The 26,965-nt window shown below is 49.9% G+C and overlaps 1 protein-coding gene across 3 annotated transcripts in view; it reads left to right on the top strand.

The window, feature by feature from the left end:
• The window catches only part of SFMBT2 (Scm like with four mbt domains 2), a 194,793-nt gene that overhangs the window by 137,140 nt on the left and 30,688 nt on the right, over positions 1-26,965 (top strand). For all 3 annotated transcript variants that reach the window (XM_047755296.1, XM_047755297.1, XM_047755298.1), the window contains 5 exons: positions 3,394-3,476; positions 11,181-11,307; positions 20,907-21,020; positions 24,512-24,554; positions 26,052-26,122. In XM_047755296.1, coding sequence (XP_047611252.1) covers positions 3,394-3,476; positions 11,181-11,307; positions 20,907-21,020; positions 24,512-24,554; positions 26,052-26,122 — 438 coding nt within the window. The remainder of the gene's footprint in view (positions 1-3,393; positions 3,477-11,180; positions 11,308-20,906; positions 21,021-24,511; positions 24,555-26,051; positions 26,123-26,965) is intronic.

The raw sequence follows: 26,965 nt of genomic DNA on the forward strand, positions 1-26,965 counted from the left end.
TAGATAGTTCTGTATATGCTTATAGCAGACTCAAAGCAATCATTTTTTCCTTGATTTTTTTTTTTTTAAAGTGAATTAGGTGCAGTTTCATGCCTCCATAACTTTCCATGGACTCAGATAAGTTTCATGTTGTTCCTTATTCTGGGATGTAGTTTTTTTGTTATCCCCAGAGTTATCACTAATAATGTCCTTGAATCTTAATGTATCAAATGTTATCAGTTTTTAAGGTTACTATTATGGGATGCATTCCCAGAAGTGAAATTGTTGTGTCAAAGTTCATGGACATTTTTACTGCCAAATTGTTTTTCAGAAGAATTGTCCACTTGCAGTGCCGATAGCAGTGTTTGCAAGGGGAGCTGTTTTATGTCAATTAATTTGTATCATAGGAAATGGGTCATCGACCTGTTTCCTTTTGGACCTGTAACAGTTGGAACTTCATTCAGAATAAACACTAATTAAGGCTTAAATAACTCTAGTGGTGGAGGTTCAACAGTCTCAGATGGCAGCTTGTTGCAAATTTTAATAGCCAGAGGGGTTTTGATTTCCTTTTATTTTCTTTTCCCCTCTGCTAGTTCCCTCCCTCCTGGGTTTAAAATGCGCTTTCCTGGCTACAGTTAAGCCTTAGTACTTCTTGTTCTGTCTTTGTTGATTAATGAGTATAATTGACCCCTGTTGTCTCTATTATACGAGCCACAGCAATTTGTTTTTATGTAGCAGTTATTTTCTGAGCTGTCACAAAACTGCCTCACAAAGCAAGCTCATTATCAGCCAGAAGGAGAAGAATTTTAAGTGATGAAGTGAATAAAAGGTCCCTAAGAGCAGGAGGAGGAGGAGGAGAAGTTAAGGCTGTTCAAATGTGCAAGGGAAGGAGAACATTCTAGACGCAGAGTAATTACGCGGTGCTTAGGTACCCAGCAAGACTTGTTTACATCCTGAAATTATTAGGTTAAAAATGGCTCCCTGTAGAGTCTTGGAGGTTGGGTAGAGAAAGCCGTGAGCATGGCGTTTATGGAGTGGGCGGAAGTCCATTGGAAGGCGATGGTTATGCACGTGATAGAAGACCCAACAGAATGTCTCTCTGTAGGGGGAGCAGAGGTAACCTCTGGGCGGGCAAGTCCCATCTGAACCGATGTGGGCCATTCAGAATACCTCAACGTGATGTTATTTCAGACACTGGTTTGCTCTTCATTGCAATAGGTTGGCTGTTTTGTTTTTGTTTTTGCTTTTCTGTTTCTCCCTTCTCTTCGTGATCTTGATAAGATTTTCCTTTGCTCACAAACTAAGTCACAAAGGTCCAGGGAAGAGACAGGGAATGGCAGGAGATCCTGACGTCAGCAAAGTGCTCGGCCAAAGCCCTAAACAAACACAGTCCTTCTGTTGGGGGATTCGGTTGGTCTCCAGCTGATCCGTCAAGAGCTGTTGCATAACCTCCCTTCATCCGCCGTCACACTTTTCTCCTGGGAGATCGAGGAGTGAATTAACCACAGAGGCAAGGAAATAATCCTAAGTAGCAGCAGTCATCAGTAGCAGTGGCTCTGACTCATGCAATGCAACAGATCTGTATTTTGTGAATTAGTAGATCGGGAAAATCAGGTGCGGAAGATTTAATGTACTTAACCTTGGTTCATCCAAGGCCTGGTGGAGCTGGGTCCGGATCTGGTTCTCCTTCCTGGTTGGGCACCCTTCATATGGTGAGGGGAGTTCTCCCCAGTGTGGGGTGCCTTTTGGTGAAGTCTTCTATTCTTCCATATTAGTGCAAGGATTTGAGCCAAAACAGTCCCAGGGAAATGACTCGAAGTAGAGGATTCTGTTACTTGCAAAGGAACTTGCAGTACCCTGCCTGAGACCCGTTTTGTTTTGCTTGTAAGTGGTCAGAAGAAAGTTGGTCTGGTCCCTTCCAGAATCCTCTGGCTGGAGGAACAGCTCTGGAGCGAAGGGCTGGGGGGAGGGGATGTGGCAGGATGTGCGGAACGTTGTCAAAACCAGCTCCAAAGACCATGGCAGCTCAGGTTTCTGAGACATTCTGTCTCCTCATGGGAAAGTAAGGAGCATCTGTCAGTCTTTCTAGAAGGATGGGGCTGTGTCAGGAGGAAGCGGGGGAGAGGAAGCTTGGCAGGCGAGGGGAGGGGCAAGGGTCAGTCCCCAGGCCAGAGGAAGACAGCTGCCTTCTTGGCTAACCCCCACCTCATCTTTTAAAAAGCGGGGCAGATTGAGCTTCCTTAAGGAGCTGTGTACCGTCTTGTACTTGCAAGCAGTTTCTTGAGTTCCTTCCTTGCGGAATTTCTGCCGGCTCCCTGCAACTGGGGGATTTAGTAACAAAATTCCCCTTCTTTAGTAAATTTGCAGGTGTAGAATTTATGATGACGTGTGGAAGGGACATCGAGGGGAGGCTTGGTTTAAAATATACTTTAGAAATCCCTCGCGACTGTATTTGACATACACTTAAACCATGGAAACCAGTCGAATGATGATCATCGGGGCATTTTGCAGTTTCCGTTAATTCCGACGGGTTCCGTGTTTTGCATCGTCATTGCCTTCCTTGTTCACAGGAAATACAAGTGACACCCATATGAGGAGGAATTTCCCTGCCGGGGTTCAACCACGCCCGCAACGCCTTTCTTGTTTTACGCTTTAAACTTCTCCCGTGCCTTGTCGTGGTGCTCGAGACCCATCTGTAGGGTATCCTTGTGTAGCTCTTCCCCCCAAATTAAAGGAACGAAGAAAGGAAAAAACCCACTTTGGTAATGAGGCCTGGATTTCATTCAATTCCGTAGGAACGAGCAGTCTCAGGCAGCTCCCTCAGCATGTCAGGCGTGGCCCCGGACTTCACCCCAAGAGGTTCCCTCGCCTCCCTCCTCCGGGAGTCCGTCGAGGCAGGGTTTACGCCTCGCCGCCTCCTGTGTCTTTGGAGGCTTTCTTGCTAGAACCTCAGCTCCTTTTTTGCTGTTTGTTTTCCCGTCTGTTCCTCGTTGCGAATCCTCCCCCTCTAGGGTTGTTTTCCAACAAAATCTCAGGTTTCCCCCGGGGTGTCGAGGCGTTCACGTGGACCCAGAGTCGAAGCGAGGGTTGCTGTGTTTCTGCAGAAGGCTGTGCGCGCCCCAGGCTCACCTCCTCCCCCGTCGCAGCTCTCGCCACCTGCACGCACTGACGTGGGTCAGTTCCCTGGTTTCAGGCTCCGAATTCTGATGCCGTGGGTGCATCTTATGTGGATTTGCCACTTTACACCTTCCGCAATATTGCACTTCACCCCCTAAAACCTGCTGTGTTCTTCACCCTCCGGGGGGCCTGTACGTGCAGCGCTTCTTCCTTTAATAACAGACGCATCTTGGCGCTGTTCGTTCCTTGGCGATGCGGCTGGGTTAACGCGTTTTGTCTGTGTTTTGTCCCACTCAGGTTACTCTGGCCAGGACTTCGACTGGGCGGATTATCACAAGCAGCACGGGACAGAAGAAGCGCCCCCCTTCTGCTTCAGGAATGTAAGCGGCGTGGTTCTTGCTGTCCTTTCCTCACAGACGTGGTCCACCTGCGTTGTCTCGGTTGCTTTCTGATTATTGAACAAGATGGATGAAGGTGCCACCGGTACCAGGGAATTCTCCACGTTTTTGTAGGTTTTGAAACGTCCTCCCCTCCACTTGCTCATCAGTTAGGGCGATGCTGGGCTCTGGTCACAAACTCACTCCTAACGTGTGGGAGTTTGTGTCTCACGTGTGGAAGGTCCAGGGCGTTCCTGATTAGGAGGTGGGTCTTCTTCTGTGGAGCCTCGGGCAGGGTCTGTCCTCAGCTTTGTCATCGCCACCTCGAGAGCAGAGGAAAAGAGAACCGGGAGGGGAGTTCCCATAGTGGCGCAGCAGAAACGAATCCCACGAGGACCCGCGAGGTTGCTGATTTGATCCCTGGCCTCGCTCATTGCTGTGAGCTGTGGTGTAGGTTGCAGATAAGTCTCGGATCTGATGTTGCCATGGTCGTGGTGCAGGCCGGCAGCCGTAGCTCCACTTGGACCCCTGGCCTGGGAACCTCCCTATGACTCAGGTGCGGCCCTAAAAAAAAAAAAAAAAAAAAGAGAGAGAGAGAGAGAACCAGGGGATAATGTCCCTCGTTCTAGACACCATAGCCTCATATTGACACATAAGACGTTACTTTTTTTAATTGCGGTCGATTTACTGTGTGTTAGGTTCAGGTGTACAGCAGAGTGGTTCAGTGTAATATGTATTATTTATATATATATATATATATATATAAAATGTATGCATTTTCAGATTCTTTTCCCTTACATAAGTTGTTACAACATGTTGAGTATGGTTCTCTGTGCTGCCCCAGAGGTCCTGGTGGGTCATCTGCTTTAAATGTAGCCGTGTGCATATGCTAATCCCAAATGCCTCCTTTATCCCCCATCCCCCTAACCCCCTTCGGTAACTGGTAAGTTTAGTTTCTCTTGTCTGTGTCTGTTTTGTATGTAAGTTCCGTTGTATCCGTTTTTTAGATTCCACCCATTAGCAGTATCAACTGGTATTCGTCTTTGTGTGACTTCTCGCTTAGTGTAATAACCTCTGGGTCCCTCCATGTTGCTGCCAAGGGCAGCGTGTCATTCCTTCTTTTGAACGGCTGAGTAGCAACTCCCTGTAAACGCCGGGGAGGATGTGAAGGGCAAGGACCCCCTCCTACACTGTGGGTGGGAATGGAAACTGGTGCAGCCGCCGCGCAAAACTGGGTGGCGGTTCCTTTAAAAACTAAAAGTAGAGTTACACTGCGATCCTGCAGTCCTAGTCCTGGGCGTGAATCTGGAAGAAAATCACAATTTGAAAAGGCACGTGCACGCACGCCGTGTTCACCGCAGCGCTGTTTACAAACGGCCGGGACGCAGAAGCAGCCCCAAGGTCCGTGGACAGATGAACAGACACGTATCACTGGAGCCACCTGTGGCCGAGGACGAGTCACTTTATTGGGTGATGCCCCGAGCGAGACTCGGGAGCGTGGGCGGGCTGGGCTCCCGCTGCCCTGCCCTGCGTCTGCCCTGGGAGGGGGGAGGACACCTTGTGGGCGCTGGTCCCTGGGGCCACCATCAGCTGTGCCCTCGCTTGGGCGTGTGACAAGGGCAAGATCATGGGATACGAGCGTCACTGCTCCTCGGATGTACTCTTAAAATATTTCCCTGAACGTTTTATTGAATCACTGGCATAAGAGGTCACTCCCAATGTTTCCTGTTGCGCTTCCTTTAAGCCACCTCCCTGTTCAAATAGAGCTTATCGGCACAGTGACACGTAAAATAACAGTGTGTGTGTGTGTGTGTGTGTGTGTGTGTGTGTGTGTGTGTCTGGGTTCTCGCATGTGCGTGCTTGCTCAGTCATAAGTGTTGGTTGCATACATAGTCTATAAATTACTCATTGAAACTGTATCCCCCTTAGGAATTGGACAGGGTTTGAGGATGAGGCACATGTGTAGCCTAGTATGCTGAACCACAATTTGGTCGTGGAAGTTAATGTGTTTATGTTGGCAGGAAAGACGTAGTCCTGCAGTTGGGGGCCCCAGACACTACAGGGCGGCGCACCCCCCACGGAAGACTTGCTTTCTGGGCGTGTGGTCCTAGACCTGCTGATCGGCTGCCGTCCCACTGATAACTTGTCCTCCAGGGATTCTGTTGGGAAGAAGGGGCTTCATAGAGAGAGGCTTAATACAGACCGTCAATCATAGCCCGATTTTGGACAATTAAGTAGGTTGATTACGAAGTCAGCTTGTGCTCGTAAATACAGAAATTCATCAGGGGCAGGGCTGGAAATCGGCTCCTTAAGTGATCCAGGGAAGCTCTGCCGGCGGATGTTGCCTTTCACAGAGAGAGTGCTTCGGAAGCGCGGGGACAGCTGAACGCCGTGTGCGAGGCGGTGTGATGGAGGCAGCAGTGCCATGTGCCACCGTGAGGACAGAGCTGGTGGCTCTGCCGCCGTGTTACGTCTTCCTAGACTTTGAGCCATGTTGACGTCACTTGTCGGGGCCTCTGCCGGCCTCACCTGGACCCTCCTCATCGCAGCCTCAGACCCTCCCCCGACGAGAGACTGTCCTTCCCAGACTCTTTAGCCTTGGGAAGAAAAGCCTCCCTTTTTCTGATTTAGGGACTCATTTTTTCTGTGCTTCTTTTTATCTGTCCTCTGTGCCCAGCAGCTGACAGTTGTCCAGTCCAACTGGATTTAAAAAAAACCTTTTTTCCCCCTAGGACCACACCTGGGGCTATGGAAATTCCCAGGCTAAAGGTCGAATTGGGGCTGCAGCTGCCGGCCTACACCACAGCCACGGCAACGCCAGATCCGAGCTGCGTCTGCAACCTGCACCATGGGCTCATGGCCGTGCTGCATCCTTAACCCACTGAGCAGGCCAGGGATCGAACCCGCATCCTCGTGGATACTAGTTGGATTCATTACCACTGAGCCCCAGGGGAAGGACCACCCCCCACCCCACCCCCCCCCGCCAAGTGGATCTTGATATGGAGCAAGTCTCCCTATCCCCAGATGGCCTCTGAGTTTTCAGGCGTGGGCTTCCAAGATGAAATCCATTTCAGGGAAAATGCTGGCATGTCCATTAGGAATGCACTTGTTACAGCCTCCCCCCCCCCCCGGCCCCCGCCACCCCCGTCTCTGGCTGTCCATTTATTTAATTGACAGGATCGTTATCTGCCTGATGGCACAGGCATTGCGTCACTGCTACTTTGCTGAACGTTGTTAGCGGGCTCCAGGCGCCGTTTGATGGGACGCTTATCATGAATTCACTTTTTAATCATACATCCCCCGCGTAGTAGCGGAGGGCGGAGTGAAGCGGACGCATGGCGAGAATGTTTCCCTGGGGTGGTTAACAGTCCAGAGCGGTTCTGAGATGGATTGACACAGCCCAGTGCTTAGTAAAACAAACTCACAGGTAGCAGTTTTGCTATTGATCCTTTATAAATTACCCTCAGGCAGCAGGTTGAGATGAAAATAGGTTATGCGGTTGTAGCTTCTCCTTATTAAGTAGGATAAAATGTATTTTAACTTACTTAGAGGCTTTTTAGGCAGCCTGTTGAGTTGTGTCATCAAAAGAAGCTCAGTACTTAATATGCGTGGATGGGGCAGGATGACTTGCAGAAAAACAGCCAACCTGGAATCTCTGATTTCTATTTCCAAAGAAACGTTAAGGAAGGGAACAGATGGGTTGCTTAACATACACTGGATAATTTTGTTCTGGCAACAGAAATACATAATTGCGTTTTCAGCTTAGCTTCTCTAAAAAGACACGTACATGAGAATGACCCTGGCGTCTTTCCGTGAGTCCACGCAGAGATGTCCACACAGCAGTCTGTGTATCTTGGTTTATGTGTTTCAGAGGACATCTATTTATACGGTGTTGTCATGTCTGATAACAAGTTTAGAGTGGTGGGTAATCGGGGAAGATTCTACATTTCTTTTAAAATGTCAGGAGGGCGGTTTGCTTCCAGTATTGGCCGCGTGAGCTTACACTGAATTGATCCCCCTGCAGATGGCGACTCTGACCTCAGGACAGAATGTCACGCTCGTGCCGGGGGGACGTGGAGAGTGAACAGGAGCAGGCAGGCAGGTTCTGGGGGGGGCAAGTCCTGGGAGAAAGGAGCAGCGGCAGCGATGGTCCCCTGTTCCCGGACTTTAGCTTGACGTCGGCCACAGCGGACGACGTATGAGATGGTGAAAACACGGGGTGTGCAATTGGAGGCATCTCTGGCCTGATGAACCAGATGACAGAATTGGGGCAGCAGCTACTGGAAAGTGAGGAAAGACCCAGACACGGGGAGGGCAGGAGGGGAGACCCACAAAGGACGTGCATAAATGCTGCCTACATCCTTAGCTGAGCCCTAAACCATGTCTGTGCCACGCAGACGCCAAGAAGCCTTGCTAAGCATGAAAGAACTGAACTGAGATTTGGGCTGCTTCGCAAGAGACAGAGCATGTAGTTTGAGTCCAGCCACATTAATTGCTTGCTGAATTGACACTCTTGGGAGGAATATAACATAACACAGAGTTTCTATGGTTTACAGTTAAAACACCCAGTTTCAATCCAGAGTTGCTCAGTGCGTGAAGAAACAGGACAATCTGATTATTCCCCACAGAAAAGATAAATCAACAGAGACCAAACCCAACATGGATCAGATGTTAGAATTAGCAGACAAATTTTGCCAAGCCCCCATCACCGCTAAGCTCAGCGGTGTAAAACCGTCATCCTTGTTCCTGCGCCTTAGCGTCCTCCAGGAACTCGTTGGAAAGACGCCTTCTCTGGCCTCACTTCTGATCAACTGAATCACAGTCTTTGCGGTGAGACCTAGCAGGCCGTGTCTTTGAAAAAGCTCTCTAGGAGTTCCTGCTGTGGCGCAACGGGATCGGCAGCGTCTCTGAAACGCTGGGATGCAGGTTCAATCCCCATCCCAGCACAGCGGGCTAAAGATCCAGCATTGCCGCAGCTGTGGAGGAGGCTGCAACTGCGGCTCAGATCTGATCCCTGGCCTCGGAACCCATATGCCGTGGGGCAGCCAAAAAGCTTTCTAGATAGTTCTGATACACTCTAGAAGTTTTGAACCATGGAGGTAAAGGAAAACATTCTCATGATGGGTAAAAAGGAAGTGCCAGAAGTTAGAAAGCCTAAAAAAGAGAAATTTTAGAATGAAAAAAAAGCTGCGATATCCCAAATAAGCAAATTCATTGGAAGGGCTTAATAACAAGAGAGTTGACAGAACAAAGAGTTCATGACCTTGAAAGTAGAAGTCCTCTCAAGAGTTCCCCTCGTGGCTCAGCAGAAACGAATCCAACTAGCTGCCTTGAGGACGCGGGTTCAATCCCTGGCCTCGCTCAGTGGGTTGGGGATCCGACGTTGCCATGAGCTGTGGTCTAGTTTGCAGACGCAGCTTGGATCCTGCATTGCTGCAGCTGTGGGGTAGGCTGGCAGCTGTAGCTCTGATTTGACCCCTAGCCTGGGAACCTCCATATGATGCCATGGGTGCGGCCCTAAAAAGAAAAAGAAAATAGAAGTTATCTCATCTGAAGAACAGAAAGGAAAGAAAAGAGATGGGAAGATAGGGAGGGAACGATGAACAAAACCCCAGGGATCTGAGCCACCGTGTCGTGGGTAGTCGGTGACTGAAGCAGACGTGACCACAGAGACTGCGGAAAAGAAACTAAATTACGGCCTCACATTTACCAAAGACGCCGGAAGATCCAAATGTATGAGTCTGGAGTGCCATGAAAAAGGAGCCTAAATGCAAAGAGATGCAACGTAGTTAGACTGCCAGTAACCACACATACGGAGAGATCTTCAGAGCACCCAGAGAAAAATGATATATTCCATAATACAGGAACGACCATTTAAATGACAGCAAACCTCTCAGAAACAACAGAGGCTAAGAGACAGTGAGCCGCTGTCTTTTGAGACCCGAAAGAAGAGAACTGTAATTCCATATTCTAGCAAAAATGTGCTTCTTGAATGAAGATGGAAACAGATGATTCGCCCAAGATGATTCTCCAGAGGACAGAGAAACCCGTGAGAAGATGGGGAACGCCCCTGGTTGCGGGGAAAATCCGCATCGAAAGTACAGTGAGGTACCTACCGCTAGACCTGCGCTAGTGTCATGGCTGGAAGTTGAAAAACCAGCAATACGAGGCGCTGGTGAGGCTGTTCAGAAACTGCACCACCCCCTGCTGGTGGGCATGCAGAGCGGTGTGTTGGCAAACAGGCCCTCTTAGGAACGTGCGTTTACCGCAGGGCTCAGCCATCCTGTTTCTAGAAAAATGAGAGCGTAGTATTAAGGCTGGATTTGTCCCCCACCCCCACCCCCCCAATTCCTCTCTAACTCCTTGGAGTTAGAACGTTGGGAGAAGCAGTTGAGGAAAAATGAGATCATACAGGTGGGCCTGAATCCACTATGGCTTGTGTCCCCACGAGACACAGTTGGGGCACAGGCCACATGCAGGGAGGAAAGACCCTGCGAAGACACAGGGAGAAGACGGCCGTCTTCGAGCCCAGGGGAGAGGCCTCAGAAGAAATTAACCCTGCGGATGACATGACCTTGGATTTTTTGCTCCAGAGCCATGAGGCAAAAAATTTCTGTCGTTTCAGGGGGCCCAGCCCATGGTATTTGCTATGCCAGCCTGAGTGGGCGATTATACTTACGTCCACACAAAAACTGGTACTTGACTGTCTAAAGAGGCTTCATTCATAATTACCAAAGCCTGGAAACAGCCCAGCTGCCCTTCAGCTGGTAAATGGATTAGATGAACCAGCTGCAGACACTGCTCAGCTGTCAGTGGAATGAGCATCTGACCCACACGTTAGCACGGCCGACCCGAGTGCTACTGCTTAGTGAAAAAGCCGGACTCAGAAGGGTGCGCAGGGTGGGATTCTGCTTGGATGGTGGTGTAGACAACTGAGGAACTACAGGAACAGAAAGCAGGTCAGTGGGCCGGGAGTCGGGAGTCTGGGAGGGACGGAGCCCCAGGGCCCGTGCAGGGGCGCTTAGGGCTGAGGGCCCTGTTCTGGGTCTTGATTGCGTCCTTGTGCATGTTCCTCTGGCAGCCCTACTTCCTAGAAGAGCGCGCCCAAGGGTGAATTTCCCCCTGCAGGTTTTTAAGGTGAATTTAAAAGGTAAATAAAAACCAACAAAAAGAATAAAGGGAAGAAATAACACAAGACAACAAATAGAAAAATTTGAAAAAGAATAAAGGGAAAATCGACACCGTTTTATAAGAAAGAGACCTGGGAATTCGTCCCCAGCAGACCCGCCCTAAAAGAACAGCGGGAGGACAGTCCTGAGGCTGGAGGAGGGGACCGCGTGGACACCCGCTCTGCCTCCTTTCAAGCCCTCGAATCCCTTGAATCCCCGGCGCCCAAGCGAGGAGCTTGGGCAAGAGGGAGAGGGGATGGTGCCACAGGAGCGGGATCCCGGGACTGGGAGGTGAGAGTGCCATTCAGCAGCTGTTAGGCACCTGCCGAGTGCCAGCTGGAGCTCTCACTTCTGCGCCACCAGTCAGGCACGCGAGAAGGTTTCCTGGTGCTCGGTGGGGAAAGACTAAATGTGTGGCCTCGCTTGTCCTGTCATTCGGGTCTGTGTGCATGCTTGTGTGTGTGTGTGTGTGTGCATTTCTGCTGCGCTCATCTTGCCGCCGTACCGCCGGCTCAGTGTCTGTCCCTTTGTCTTTCAGACGTCTTTCAGTCGGGGTTTCACAAAGAACATGAAACTGGAGGCCGTGAACCCCAGGAACCCGGGAGAAGTCTGTGTGGCCTCCGTGGTGGGTGTGAAGGGCCGGCTGATGTGGCTCCACCTGGAAGGTACGTCCCGCTGCCAGTGGGTCGTTTTGCGTTTGGGGGCCGCCCGGCTGTGGCGGGGGCTACAGACTTGAGCGCCGCTCGGCGGTGCTCCTTCCGCTTTCCTATTATTTCAGCTGCTTAAATTATTCAGCGGTCTGAAATAAGTGAAACTAATCAAATATGCATTCATTCAGAGCTCTCATCTTAACTAATAATTTCATCAAATGAGATGCTAGCACGATAATTATGTTTGGAACACAGTGGTCTTTTTACATCTATGATGATAAAAGCTAATGTCGCAATTAAATTAATATGAGTCCCTAAAGCTGGTAGTTGAGGTCTTGGTTATTAAGAGGATAAAATTATATATTTGCTTTTTAATGTGACTCGTGCCCTTTACTTTGGTTTCTTTCATAGATGTTTGATTTTTTCCTTAAAATAGTAACTGGACATGAATCCCCAAATATACAATGGAGGAATTTAGGTTTATTTGTTTAACGATGTTTAAACTGTTCTTCGCGGCTTCATTTATTTAGGAGCATGTAGATAATTCGCAGAACAGTGCATGTCTGTAAGCACAGCCGTGATCAGATTGTGGGCTTAGATAGACTGCATTTTTCAGATGTTATATTTCCAATGAGGAAGAATTATTTTTTATTTTTTTTGTCTTTTTGTTATTTCTTTGGGCCGCTCCCACGGCATATGGAGGTTCCCAGGCTAGGGGTCCAATCGAAGCCGTAGCCACCGGCCTATGCCAGAGCCACAGCAACGCGGGATCCGAGCCGCGTCTGTGACCTACGCCACAGCTCATGGCAACGCCGGATCGTCAACCCACTGAGCAAGGGCAGGGACGGAACCCGCAACCTCATGGTTCCCAGTCGGATTCGCTAACCACTGCGCCACGACGGGAACTCCTCAATGAGGAAGAATTAAAATGAACTTGATCTCTAAGGTTTTGTCATCTTACTGTGACTTAAAATTCTTTGGGTCTTTGTTAGTTGATTGCGTTTCAGTTCCATAGCACCTTGTAGTTATTTCAAATGTATAGGGGAAAAGAATAAGATGCTAGAGATGAGTAGTAAAATAATGTTAGCTTTCCTAGTGCAGATTTCGAGTTTTATGACATGCTCATACCACCAGTGGAATAGAATGTTTGGAAGATCATAGAATTGGTGCTGGTATTTTGATCCTCTTTCCTCAGTGAGCAAGGCTGAAAAGGCATTGAAGGTTCTTTGATAGAACTACCACCATCTCAGAAATATTACAGTTCAAGAGATTGGAGGGGCAGAGAATAGTGATTTTAGCTGAAAGCCTTGTGTGGTTAATTCCCAGAAAATAGTCTAAAACACTACTGTGGTGTAGGATTTCAGAATCAATCAGAAATAAAAAGAAAATTCTCAAAAAGTTGGTTGCCTCATGGATTTTCAAGTAGAAAGGCCTCTACCTGGAATTAGCCAAAATATAACCACAGGTGTCATGATCATATTTCTTCAGCTGTCGGATTAGGGCATGAGCTTATTTCTATTGCTGCATGTAAAGTTGAATCAACTGCTCGTGGAAAAATAAGATTCTGGAGTTCCCGTTGCGGCCCAGTGGGTTGAGAACCTGACTAGTATCTGAGGATTCGGGCTTCCGTCCCTGGCTTCCCTCAGTGGGTTAAGGATCCAGTGTGGCCGTGAGCTGTGGTGTAGGTCGCAAATGTGGCTTGGGTCTAGTGTTGACTGTGGCTGTGGTGTAGGCCAGCAACTATAGCTCCGATTCGATCCCTAGCCTGGTAGTGTCCATGGGCCACAGGTGCAGCCCTAAAAAACATAAAACAAAACATTTTAAAAAGAGAGAGAGAGAAAAGTAAAACAAGATCTCTTTGGTGATTTTTGAATCTATAAATTGAACTTGCTACCTAGTACTTGTGTGAAGCCTAATTACTGAGAGATTAGAGCCCTGTCTGCATTTGCTAATTTGAAAACACAAGCGGTAACGTTCAGAGCTCATGTTTCATTATTATTTAGCACATTGTGGTTACAATTCTTTGGCAGTCATAATTTATTCAGCAGTTTATACTTCCGAAGTGCTTTACAGCTGTTAATTACCTAACGCAGACAGCAGTAAGAATGTCCTGATTTTTATAGATGGAGAAACTAGCTAAGCCGTTAAGATGCCTGGGTTTCAATTTCATTGCTTTTGACATCTTTGTGGCCTAATTCAACAGACCCTACAGCGTCCCACTTCTTAAAAAGAGTGTTGAGCGACGCGTAGTGTCTGTCTAACATTCCCGACAGTCCTTCTTCCTTACCGCTGTTTTTCTTTGGGTGTAAATTTCTGGTTTTATAGCAAAGGGATATAAATCAGCTCACGTCAGCTCAGCTCCGCATTCTCTGGAGTGCTTTCATCCGGGAGTAATGAAAATTAGCGTTTGGAAGCGGGTCAGAAAATTGATTGTCCATTTTCCCAGACCTTATGTATTAAAAAAAAGGTAAAACCATCTGGGAATATTGTTTGCCTGAGGTGATTGGTAAAAATTACACATTTGTCTCATCAGTTTAAATCAAAAGTTCAGACTCCTTGATCTTTCCTGAATTTTGGTTTATGGGGGATCTTTGTTTCGTTTTGTTTTGGGGGGCCCTTCCTAAACATTGACCTTTGAAAGTAACAGCAAGCCTAATGGCACTTATGTCTCACTGCCTCGGAATTTTATGTATATAGTGTTTTCTTCCCACAGTCCTGGGAACAAAACCTTGGAGATTTGTTATGGTCGCTTTGTGGCAGTTAAATTATTGTTATGATGATAGTAATTCTGATTTTCAACTGTTGATGACGCTTGAAATTAATAAGCACTTCATAAGGATTTATTAGTGATTTTATGCATTAAATGGATTTGAAATATTTTCAACACGTGGCTCATGGACAACCTTTAGGTAGGTAATTAAAATGATCATTTTAATTCAGTGTGTGACTTCTCTGGGAGTCGGGTAGTCCTCTAAGTGTCTCTGAAGGGGCCACCGCTGAAGAGGGAGGGACGGCTGAAATAAGCGAGACCCGTGCCACCGCAGGTCGGGTGCGTGTTTGGTGCGTGTTTGGGAAGAACGTCGGGTTCTCCGGAGCCCCCGACAGGGAGCCAGGGTAGTTTGCAGGGAGGGTTGGGTTTGGGAGAGGACCCTGGGCCGCTCTCTCTCGTGTCCACATCTGCTCCCGGGAATCCTCCATGCAGCACGGAGCATCTTTCACGGCACACGAATTCCATCCAGTAGCACTGCCTCTGGCACCACAGCGCCGCGCCTGGGCTCATAGGCTGGTCCGTCTCCCTCTCACAGTCCAAGTCGGGTCAAGTTCACTGTCTTACAGGACAAATAGGAGGGGGGTGTCCTGTTTGTCCTAGAAGCGTGTCAATTCACGCAAAGGGCTGACATCTTCGCATTGCCTTCCTTGCTTCCTCGTCTCCCCGTTAGGATAAATATTGTTTTCCTCCCATTTTGAGGAGATGCTCTATTTCCCCCATTCCTGAATATTAAGTATTTCAGCCTTGTAGCGGAGGCAGAAAATTCCTTGTATGTCGTAAAAATGATCACCCGCAGGCTTCCTTTCTGCTGGGTTATTTAGCTCTTTTAATGTTGCCACTATAGGAATTTTTGCAGAGCTTCAGAGCATGAGCAGCAAACCCTCGCTTTGAGATTTGGAGCTGTGCTTCCCATGAAGACAGGCGGGGAAGCTGGGTTAGCGTCTTCGCGCTCTGAACGCAGGGAGGGCGCGGTGGCCGTTGCACCGTTCGTCCCCCGGTACGTTCCCCTCCGGTTTGTTAAAAACAAACACACAGAGGACGGCACCCCGAAGATGACCTAGAGGTCATCGGGTCTGTGGAGAAGTCCCCAAAGGTAGGTGCAGGGAGCTCGACTCAAGCCATCAACTTGGGTCATCTCTAGCATCTCGTGCTCTTTACTTCCGTGAGGCCTCCCGAAATGAGATCTAGAGAAAATAAACATTTTCTCCAGCCTTTATGGCAAAACGTTCTATACATTTCAGCCTGTGAATCTGCGCTGTGCAGCAGCGCGGGCTGGAGCCTTTGGAGGAACTGCCTCCTATCACCGTAAACATCACGCCCCCTGTTGACAAGCACCAAACACGCGGGACGGGGCCAGGACACGGTCCCTGACTTCCGCAGGTGACAGCCTTCCTGAGCATCCCGCAGGCTCTTTATTTCTGCGCCTCGTGTAGAATTCTGGTGCAGGTGTTTAAAGACCCAGTGATGCCTGAAGGACGGCTGCAATCTCTCCTTTCCCTCTTAAGAAACACGTAGGCCTTGGAATCGTCCAGTTGGCGTGAGACCTGCCAGCACCAGACTCTTCAAGGCCGCGTGGAAGTCCCGGGGCAGGACAGGAAGCTTCTCTGCTGGCCGAGCCCCTGGTCCAGTTCCGCCCACAGCCACAGTCGTGTGTTCCCCACCTGCAGAGACCCTCGGGACAGGAATGAAAGTCCCCATTGAGTTGCTCACACTCCTTGGCCTTGCTGCCAACAGGACAACCGCAGGAGGGTGGCCTCTGCCTCACTCAGCCTTCGAGTCTCGGGAGGCAGAGGGTATCATCCGCGGAACCCACTTTGTACCCAGTGCTCTGGGGGGCAGGGCAGTCTGGGAGTTTCATTTTCAGCCCTCCATCCCCCGCAGCCTTGGACGGCAGGGATCAGTGCTGAGCCAGTGGGACGGGCCTGGCACCCCTCCTTCCTCTGACTCCTAAAAGACCACTTGGTTTTGTGGAAAAGAGAAAACACAGGCTCTAAAATCACACAGTGAAGCGATGGAGGCTTCTTCTTTTCAATGAGGCTGTTGGTACCTGATCAGGAGTAAAGGATGTTGCATTTTTATGGCTTTTACGCCAGTTGTTTACATGTGCTATGTATGTGAGGTAAAAATGATCATGAAAAAATGGTGTTATTTTTAAAGGTGATGGGCATCACAGGACCCGCCCTGCTCGCGTGCAGGGCTGGGAGAGCCCCCGTGGGTGAATAGGGTGCGTTCCTGTAACGACTTCCACCCTGGAACCCGCAGGTGGTCCTGCTGATGCCCTGCCCCGCCTCCCTTTTCCTCTGAGCCGTCTTCTCTTCCTCCTGTTGGGAGGGTCGACACTCGGCCTCCGTCTCCGCGCCGTCTCCATCCTTTCCCTTCTTTGCGGCCTTGGACCTGCTGCTCCCTCCGCCGGAGTCTCCCTCCTCCGTCTCCTCGGGCCGGCGGCTTCCTGTGTCCTCCTGCCTCTTCCCCCGCGAGTGTGCCTGGGTTCCTGTTTGTTCTGCTGCCCTCCCCCTCCCCCCCCGGGGGGGTCGGAATTCTTCCACGTCCTTCCTTCCCCCGGTGGCACCCATTCCACCTCCTCTTCCTCCGTGACTCGGAGCAGCAGTTCGGCGCCGATGTGTCCGGATGCCCCGCGCTCACAGCAAACACGCTCAGAAGCCCTGAAGCCACCTGCCTGCTCCATGGGGACACGGGCGCTTCCCAGCCAGACGTCCCTGGGATAAGGCGCACCTTTGCTCTCCTCCACTCCGCTGTCTCAGCTCCCCAGTCAGACAAGAAATCCTGCTGCTCCATCTCCCCCTGCCCCCGACCAGCTCTCCCGCTGCCCCAGCGCCCCCTCTCCATCCGTGTCCCCTCCCAGCCTCACCCGAGTTTCCAAACCTCCCTCCCTCTTAGAATTTCAGCAGCCTCTTCACTGCACTGTCTACGCGGAGCTGTGAGACTTGGCTCCAACAGCGTCCTCGCCTCCCTAATATCCAACCAGCCTGCATTCGCTAGAGCAAAGACTCGAATTTCATACCTCGGCATTCAGTCACCCCCTCGGGACGCCCACATCTGCCTCCTAGATGTGTGATCCTAGTGCTTTGTGAGGTTGGACTCTGTTACCTGGGCAGCTCTGTGAAACGCATGGAAAATATCCGGTTCTCCTGGGTGGGATGGCTGTGCGGATTGGCCGAGTGAAGGCGTGTCTAGAAGGCTCTAGAGTTGCGCCTGGCACCTCCTAGTTGCCGGGAGGTGGTTGGTGGAGGAGGTTGGTGAGCAGGATGAAAGGCAGCCTGGCCTCCCTGCCGAGAGCCTGGGCAACGGGAGGGTGGACCCCTCATTGTGTCTGTAAACATCTGAGCCCCTCTTTCTGCCTGACACACAGCACTTGCACGCAAGCTCACGTGCACTTCGCTTGCTAAAGGCTTGCTGAGTAGATAGCAGGAATAAATAAAATCTGTGTTCCTGAGCGAGAAAGCCCTTTAAGATACCAGCAGCCCTTACGAACTGCAGTTTTGCTAACCCAGTTTGCGGCATGAAGTGTTTTACTCTCGTGAGCTAAAATTCAAACTCCCTGCTCGGTCTCTGTGGGCGTGTGCTTGGTCCAGTTCCAGCACCCTGTCTTCCAGTCATAACCCCTGGGTGCTATGAAAACGCAAGTTCCTGGGGCTGCCACAAACCCACTCCTGCCGCGCCCGGGAGCCCGGCCTGGGAATCTGCATTTTAATGGACCGCCGCGTGTTCATGGGGTCTTAGGCATGGAGAAAGCGTAGAGCCCTCTAGGAGATCAAATGGGAAACCGGGTGAGACAGCCTCTTCTGTGCCCTAGCCTTTCTGTGATGTGCCACGAAGCCAGGTGGTGGGTCAGCGTTTCACAAAGACCCGCAAAAAAACAAGGGCAAACGCAGATGTGAAGGTAATTCTATCTCAAGCCAGCGCGGGTGGTTTTTAAACCTTGAACAAGAGGCAGGTCCTACGGGAGGCGTTTTTGGGAGAAGCTGCTTCAGCAAATCAGGAGTTCGCGGGGGCAGGACACACATTCCTGCGCAGCTAAGGAGGGTGGCCCAGAGTGGGTGCTGTCTGTGAGTAGGCTTTTAAGACTCCGGATCAGTTAGACAGGTTTCGGGGTCAGCCACAGCCCTGGCTCTGGCGTTCTTAAGCAAAACGGAATTTGTGGGAAGGCTTCTGATGGGAGGCCCCGTAGCGGGCGACTCCCTCTCCAGAAGGCTTTGCAGCAAGAGCCAAAGGCAGGCTTGGGCTTTGCAGCTGCTGACTGTAAGCTTCTCCTTCAAGAGGCTGCAGCCCATCCTCAGCTGCCTGCAGAGAAGCAGGGCCTAGCTCCCTCCCGCTGTGGGGGTTGGGAGGGGGTCGGCGCTGGCTGGGAGTTCTGCAGAAGGGGTGGGGCCTCGGGAATGAGATGCTAGACAGCCCCTCCCCAAGAGAAAAACTAGAGACACAAACAGGAGAGAGAGAAAACTTGCAGGCTCAGATGCTCTCAGAGCACGCTTGCTCAGGTTCAAATCCCGCATCCCCCTCTCGCCGGCCCCCTGACCTTTTTCCTGCCCTCAGTTTGCTCATCTGTAAAATGGGGGTGAAAACCCTCCCATCTCCTAGGGTTGTGAGGATTCAGCAGTGGGAGAGAATCTGGTGCCATCCTGTGAGCCCCCTCTCCCTCTCTCCCTCCGTCCCTCCCTCGTTTAAGCCCAGGGCAGCTGTTGTCCTCAGGTCGTCTCCTGTCATAGGCGGATCTTGCCCTTCACGGTTCTTGATTCCTTAGGCATCTGGCTCCAGGCTGAGCAGGGATTCTCTAAGATCTTGTTCTGGGGCCACTCTGTGGAGGGAGGGCTGGGTTTCCTGCACTCCGTTCTTGCTTTCCTTTCCTCCAGGGCTTCACCTTTTGTGGGCTCTCTGGGCCCCCCACCAGGTGGGGTGGCCTTTCATGTTCCCGGGGGTCTGGCCAAGGGCAGTCTGTCTCCGTTGGGACCTCCCGCCTCTGTCCCTCTGGCTTTCACCCGCGGTGCGGGCTTGTTCCGATTCCCTTGCTGATCAGTGAACATCGCTTAGCTTCCTCGGGTGGGCTCTTGCCTCTGCCCCCAGAGCTCTCTGCCCTCTGGCCTCTGGTAGCCTCTCTTGCTGGTACCCATGCTCGTTCTCGTCCGAAATCTCCTGGGAATGAAGCCGTTCCGGAGCGTGAGCCACTTGGTTGGGTCGTGTTCTGAGGAAGACACTTCAGCGTCGTCAGAGTCGTTTTCTGTCTTCCTGATGCTCCGAGTGGAGCAGGTCCTCATTCTGTCTCAGAGCCGTGTCCTCCGCCGGAGGAAGCCACGGTCCCTCCAAAGATGGAAGGACACGAGGAGCTTCGTGGAGGCGGGGGGCCTGGGGACACCGTCTCAGAATGTCGCAAATTGCAAAACCTTTTTAGGCTTCCGAAGGGATGCCTACAAATTCATGTGCTGCTCGTGAGTGTGACAAGGCTTTCTCCTCTTAGCAGTGAGAATGCACGGTAGGTGGGGTTTATTTCCTCTTAAGATAACGTCTCCTCTCTTAATTCGACCTCTGTGGCCTCTTCCGACCTCTGCCTGAGCGCCTCCTTCTCTGAAGGTCTTTGTTGTGTTGTTGGTACGGTGATGGCAGTGCGGTCGCGGCTGTAAAACAGGTGATTCATTCACAGGAAGTCTCTCTGGTCACGTTCTGTCCCTGCACTCCTGTCCCTCGGTCGCTTTCCCAACCGACACCCACCGGATGAGGATTTCCCGTTTCTCGCAGGCTTATCCTGTGCACGTGTAGAGATGGTCTCTTCCCTCTGAAGCAGATGGTAGCACCCTAAAGGCAGTGCTCTGTGCCCTGCTTTTCTTGTGGCCAAGTACACATCTTCCCCTGTAGATACACAGAGAGGCTCCTCGTTCTCCGTGACAGCCTCAGGATGCTCCGTCGCACGGAGACACTGTAACTTACGTAAGCACAACCCCATGGAGGGAAACGCAGGCTTCCCGATGCTTCTCGAGATGAAGGGCCTGGCTAAGAATGAGGGAGGAAAGTCCGCTGTGACGCGGGTGCAGCTGAAACAAAGCCAGACATTGACTGTGGCCTCGTGTCGTCTGCTTTTTCTATAAAAGGATGAAGACTGTCACAGTGGCCCTTAGGGAAGTGTCTCACTTGGCATAGGTAGTTTGGCCCTTCTAGAATAATCAACGAGTATCTTTGGCAACATTTTTTTTTTAATGGCCGTACCACGGCACATGGAAATTCCTGGACCAGGGATTGAATCCTGGAGCCGCCACGGGGACCTCCTCGGGATGCTTTCACCCACCGCACCAGGCCAGGGATCAGACCCTCATCCCTGCAGAGGTCTGTGTGGCTGCAGGTGGGTTCCTCACCCGCTCCGCCACAGCAAGAGCTCCAGGAAAGCGTGTTTGGATGTTCGCTGCTCAGAACCGCCGTTACGGAGTCGTGCTAGTTCCTTTTAACAGGAACGCTGCACTTGCATTGGTTGAAAGGTGACCTCCGCCTAGTGCTGGATGCAGAATGTCACCCCCAAGCCGAACCACCTCCCCTTAATTTCAGAGCCCTTCTAGGGAAGAAGGGTGCGAGTTCTGGCATTTCTGGCCCAGATGCTGATTGTTCTGATTCCTGTCTCTTCCTCGCATTTTCAGGGGCCAGCATCTCTTTTCCACACCCGCGCTTTAACTGAGTGCCCTGCCCTCTCACCATTTAACCTTTCAGACGTGTAGTATCGCTCGTCAAATACTGTCAGCTTTATGGTCAACGTTCTGTCTCTCGGGCGCTTTGTGTTTTTCCTTCTTCTTCTGTGTCTTTGTCGGTAACCCCTGTTTGCACCTGTGGTCCGATTGCCCTGCAGGTCTGCAGAGTCCCGCTCCGGAGTTCATCGTGGACGTGGAATCCATGGACATCTTCCCCGTGGGCTGGTGCGAGGCCAACTCCTACCCTCTGACCACCCCGCACAAGACCGTCTGTGAGTATCACCTGGCTCGGAGCCTGGGGGGTTAACACCTGGGGTTTGGTGAACAAAGAAGCCGTTTTGTAAAGATGGGAACGCCACGTTGTCAAAGTCCCAAAAGTGCTCGATTTCCCACGGAGCACCGGGACCGCTGGTTCATTTATTCTTTAAGGGTCCGCGTGAGACGGTGTTTGGAAGTGACGCGCGTGGAGGTCACAGGGGGGCAGAGGCAGCCCCTGGGATCTTCACTCCCCATTTGTGTACAGTTTGTTATCTCGATTAGGAAAAAGCTTAAGCTCAACATTGGCTTGTTTGTATCAGATCGGAGGAAGAACTAATTTTTCTCATGAGTTTACCCCAAAAGAATCATAGTTGGTTCTTAAAATGACTCGGTTCCTTGGCCTTTGGCCCCACGGCCACTAGGCAGATCCTGCGGTTGAGCTGGGCTTGGGCCCCAGCGCTCCCTGTGCCTGACATAATTTCCTGACATAAACACGTAACTATTCTAGCACTAACTAACCCGTGAGATTTCAGCTGTACTTTGATAAGTGCTTTGCATCACATCCTTCTGATCCCAAAAATACCAAATCAAAACAATATTAGTAGTTAACCTATATGCATGCGTGTGCGCGCGCGCACACACACACACACACACACCCACTTAAATTATACACGTGTGTGTTCTAGCATATGTTATTGTAGATCCTTATCCTGAAATGGTAACCATTTAAAAATCTTCTGAGGAGTTCCTTTTCTGGCTCAGCAGCAATGAGCCCGACTAGTACCCATGAGGATGTGGGTTCAATCCCTGGCCTTGCTCAGTGGGTTAAGGATCTGGCATTGCCATGAGCTGTGGTGTAGGTTGCAGACGCAACTCAGATCTTGAGTTGCAGTGTCTGAGGCATAGGCCAGCAGCTGCAGTTCCCATTTAACCCCTAGCCTGGGAATTTCCATATGCCTGCAGGTATGACCCTAAAACGAAAAGAAAATAAAAAATAGAAATCTACCGACCTAACAAATCTTGGCCTTTATGATTCCATCCTAATGCGTATCAAAGTATTATTTAAAGACTCCTTAAAGATAAGGGCTTTTACTTTTGTGTAAAATAGATTTCTGCTGCTTTCTTCATGAGTTTACGTGCCAGCCAATTCTTCCTGGCTCCTATGATAAGGGTCACTCAGGCAGGTGCCCAGAACGTTGCTATAAAGTTTTTCTTTCATTCCCTGAGGCCAATGTGATGAAGCCTGATGGAGCATAATCTGTGGGAAACAAAGCGGGTGGCCCAGGCATAGACGGAGGCAGATTCTAAGAGCGTCTCAAGTACACCAGGGCCCACGGAATCTGACCCAGTGACACCTTGTCCTCGCTTCAAACTATTTCTCACATTTGGAGCTGAGAATAATTGTTTCTGTTTCAAGGGCCTTCTTTCCTGTTCTCTCTCCCTTGTTCTTTTCCTTCCTTCCTCACTTAAAATGACTCGGTTCCTTGGCCTTTGGCCCCACGGCCACTAGGCAGATCCTGCGGTTGAGCTGGGCTTGGGCCCCAGCGCTCCCTGTGCCTCGGGCCTCATACAGAAGCCCGTGCCCCCCGTGCCCGCATCCTCTCCCTCCTTCATGAGGATTGGGAGGTGACGAGCACCCTGAGATTTTCTGGATGAAATGAAATCGCGCGTGGTGGACGCGGTGGCGTGTGTGCCCTGTCGTGTGCCCAGCTTTCCGTGTGTTGTGTTTGGCTCCAGGTCAGGGTGTCCTGGGGTTCAGGCACCTCACCCGGCTGAGCAGAGGCCAAGCCAGGCTAGTTAGCCTCCTCAGCTTCGCCTGAGAGATCAGAGATGACAATTTGCATGGTAAACACAGGCAGGCCTCCTTCTCACACGTTCTGAGTGTTTTGCACATTGCGGGTGTGCGGCAGCCCAGCGTCCAGCAAGCGTATGGCCCCCTTTCTCCAGCAGTGTGTGCTCACTGCGTGTCTCGGGGTCGTGTTTTGTTAATCTTGCAGTATTTCTAACTTTCTCATTATTGTATTTGTTTGGGCATCTGTGATCAGTGACTTGGATGTCACCACTGTGACGCCCTGAAGCCTCAGAGGATGTTGGAGGTGTTTGGTAATAAAGTATCTTATTACTGTACATACCCTGTCTTTCCGGACATCATATTATTACGCACTTGGCAGATAGACTGCAGTGTTGATCAGCGAACCAACTCTCACGCGCTGGGAAACAGAAATAGTCCGGGACTCCTTTATTTTGCTGTTTGCTTTATGGGGGTGGCCAAGCCCACAGCACCTCTGAAGTCTGCTTGTACTGGAGCTGGATGCTGAATAAAGCCAAGACTAGATGAAATCTGCACCACTCTTTCTCTTAGTCATTTTTATTTTTATTTTATTTCTTATACACATATTTTGCTTTGAAGAGGGAGCGTGCAAATAACCCCTCCCCACCTGAACGCCGACAGCTTTTTAGAAGTTCTCTTAGAATGAGTTTTTGGTAATGTCGGAAGATTCAGGATTATCTGTGCCCAAAGTAATAGATGCCAGAAGCCTTAGTCTGTCTTTGTGCAGGTGAGTCTAACCAATTATCAATGTGAACTAGAAGCGTTCTTACCTCCGAATTGATTGTTGGCCTTATTTTTATTTTATTTCGTTTTGTTTTTCTTTTGGTCACTGTTTGACAGAGGTATTTGCTAAGTACCAGTCCTCCTTTTAACAACAAGATGTAGTTTATAAACAACACCTCTAATCCTCATTTAAGAGCAAGCCGCTATGGTAACACTATTTGACTTATCTCACTTTCTGTGGGAAAGAAGGCATCCGAATAATCAGGCTGGCACCAGTCCATCTTACCAGCTGAGTTCCTGGGAGGTCTGACACGGGTGCTTTTTCTTTTTATTAGAAGCACATTTTAGAATAAAGTCGCCAGTGGAGTGATAAGACTATGCTCAATTCTATTAAGACCTCCTTTCTGATGTCATTCGCCATTTTTTACTGAAGACATGAAGATGAAATTGTGGCTCGAATGAAATAACTCTTTAGTATTTAAAGTATTGCTTTAAAATTGAATCACTTTGCTGTTGTGCACCTGCAACTAACACAACACTGTAGATCAAATATATTTCAATTTAAAAATTAAAAAAAAAGAATTCCTTTCGAACAGACACAGCTTTATACCTCCCAAGCCATTTTAAAAAATGTTCTTCCTCAAATAAATTTCAATTTAAAAATTAAAAAAAAAAAAGAATTCCTTTCGAACAGACACAGCTTTATACCTCCCAAGCCATTTTAAAAAATGTTCTTCCTCCCTACTCTAGAGCACAGGAAACTATTTTCAGTATCCTGTGGAAGAGGATAATGGAAAAGAAGATGAAATCTCTACAGCCGTACTTGCTGTGCAGCAGAAATGAGCACAGCATTGTAAATCAACTGTACTTCAATAACAGTGCAAGGGATGCTTATTCCCAACTAGCTCTCAAAGCTGCTGTTCTTTTCTCCTCTTTCTGCCTATTTTACAGCACAAAAGAAGAGGAAGATCGCCGTTGTGCAACCGGAGAAACAGTAAGTGGTTTTTTTCCCCCCAGAACTGCGCTCAGCTATGAAACGTCTTTGAAGAAGATGAAACAGGCTGTGGTCGTTGGAGAGCTGGTTGCACATGCGCAGTAGCGGTGGTGATGGCCGTGGGCAGGTCACTCTAATCCTCTGTGCCTCGGCCACTCCCTTGTAAATACCTGTTTCGCAGGGGTTTTAGGAAGGTCAAACTAGAGTCTGGAAAAATGCGTGGGCCTCCGCCGCCGAATACATGTAGGCTGCCCCCTGGTTTTGATTGGAGTTTTACGAGGAAGGAGGGGCTTCCGCAGGGCAGCGGTGGACAGACGGGCCATTTGGTTTTGGAGAACTGTGACTCTTGGTAACCTGTTTACATATTGGAAAATGTCTGGAATATACCACCATACACATCCCTCACCAAGTGGTTCTGTTTTCTTAATATACTCCTGGAAAAGGAACGGAAAACAGCTTTTTTCCCCATTGTACCCGAGTTGACACGTGCGTGAAATTGAATAGTAACTGCCTTGTCATTTGACTGTGAATAACCATTTTGTGGGCATTCTTTGTACATTTCTCATGGTGTATCAGATCAATAAACTGACTCCAGTTTTATCTGGGTAACATTGAAATAGAGTGTAAAAAGTGAAACAATAATCCCATCATTCAATCCAAATCTGAATTCCTGACTCCAAAATTTGCAGGCTGTTGTAGCCGCAATGCGAACCTTTTCGGTGCACCTGTCACCTAGACAGCTCGGTAAAACTCAGATTGCTGGGGTCCATCTGCAGGATTTCTGACTCCCGGACACCTGATGATGCTGATCTGATGGCCTGGGAGCCCCCCTTTGAGAACCAGAACCGTAGGTGACCCCCACGAAGATCTCAGTGCAATGAACCTTGAGTTCACCTGTGTGGTTTCTGCGCAGCCAGCCTGTGCGTCCCCCTGAAGCCCCGTTTGCCCACCCCATGAGGCTCCCATTTTTATATTTGTTCAGCATCTCTGCTGAACTATATAACACAGACGTCTGGCCTGGCGTGATAAGCCTACCTCACACTTTAAGAGTCATCCGTTCTTAGATTTTCCTTGAAGACCTTTTCAGTGTGGCCTTGACGCACAGAAGCACGGACCCCAGAAGTCAAAGGTCAGCACACAGTGGACATGAAGGAGGAGGAGTCTGACTTGACTTAAAGTCAAGTTGGCAAGCTGAGGTTTCTGCATATCCTGAGTGGAATGAAGGACATTATTCGGATTCTGTAACTTGACAAGCCCAGGAGTGACCCACAAGAGCCCAGCGATCTGTGCTGACCCCTCGAGAGGAAGGTGACCCATAGGCTTCTTGGAACCACTGTGAGAATGGCCCCCAGTGATCTTGCCTGTTCTTGGAGATGCACACGTTGTATCTGGTGGCTTAGATTTCTCCGGGAGTTGCTTTAAGTTGGGAAAATACTTAGAAAGGTACTAGCATCTCCTAGAGCGTGTCACCCACCGGAGTTTGTCCTTTGTCCCCAGACCGCCGCTCGCCGTGCCTGCTGAGAGGACGTCTCACGGCCTCTGTTTCTTCCCTCACCTGGATGCCGCAGGTAAGGGGCCACTCAGGGGCCGCGGCTCTTCCCACGGTGCTGCTGGCAGGGGAGACACAAGTCTGTTTTTAGATCAGTGTGAGAACTCTCCAACTTTGAGTCAATTGTCTTTTCTCTTGCTGTTTATTGACGGACACCCAGTCTTAAAAAAAAAAATCCAAGCTAAATTCCCAGTGCCTCTCCTTTTCCGTTTCTTGGTCAGTAGCTCTAGACACTTCGTCTGAGCAAGGAGTCCATGTCTTCCTCAGAAGTTACGAGGAGTGCCCGCTGTGGCACAACGGGCTTGGTGGCGTCCTCGGAGTGCCGGGACGCGAGTTCACTCCCCGGCCGGGCACAGCGGGTTAAGGATCTGGTGGTGTCGCAGCCGTAGCTCGGATCTGATCCCTGGCCCGGGAGCTCCATATGCTATGAGGCAACCACAAAAGAGAAAAAAGAAAGAAATGACAGAGTTCCCGCTGTGGCGCAGTGGAAACAAATCTGACCAGTATCCATGAGGATGTGGGTTCGATCCCTGGCCTCGCTCAGTGGGTTAAGGATCCGGCGTTGCCGTGAGCTGTGGTGTAGGCTAGCCGCTGTAGCTCTGATTAGACTCCTAGCCCGGGAACTTCCATGTGCTGCAGGTGCAGCCCTAAAAAGAAAAGAAAGGAAGGAAGGAAGGGGGAAATGACGAGCAGTTAGGACTGTGTACCAGGAGTAAGAATGTGATGCAGAAGAAGAAAAAGTGGAAAATATCATTATTAAGGCATTTCTTTTTGGACATTTCCTTGTGTTTTACACGAGTGGTTAATCCTTAAGTCCCTGTGGGCTTTTTGAATTGTTCCTCAAACCCTCTGTTTGAATAAC

This window comes from Phacochoerus africanus, chromosome 12 (genome assembly GCF_016906955.1).
Source record: "Phacochoerus africanus isolate WHEZ1 chromosome 12, ROS_Pafr_v1, whole genome shotgun sequence".
NCBI lineage: Eukaryota > Metazoa > Chordata > Mammalia > Artiodactyla > Suidae > Phacochoerus > Phacochoerus africanus.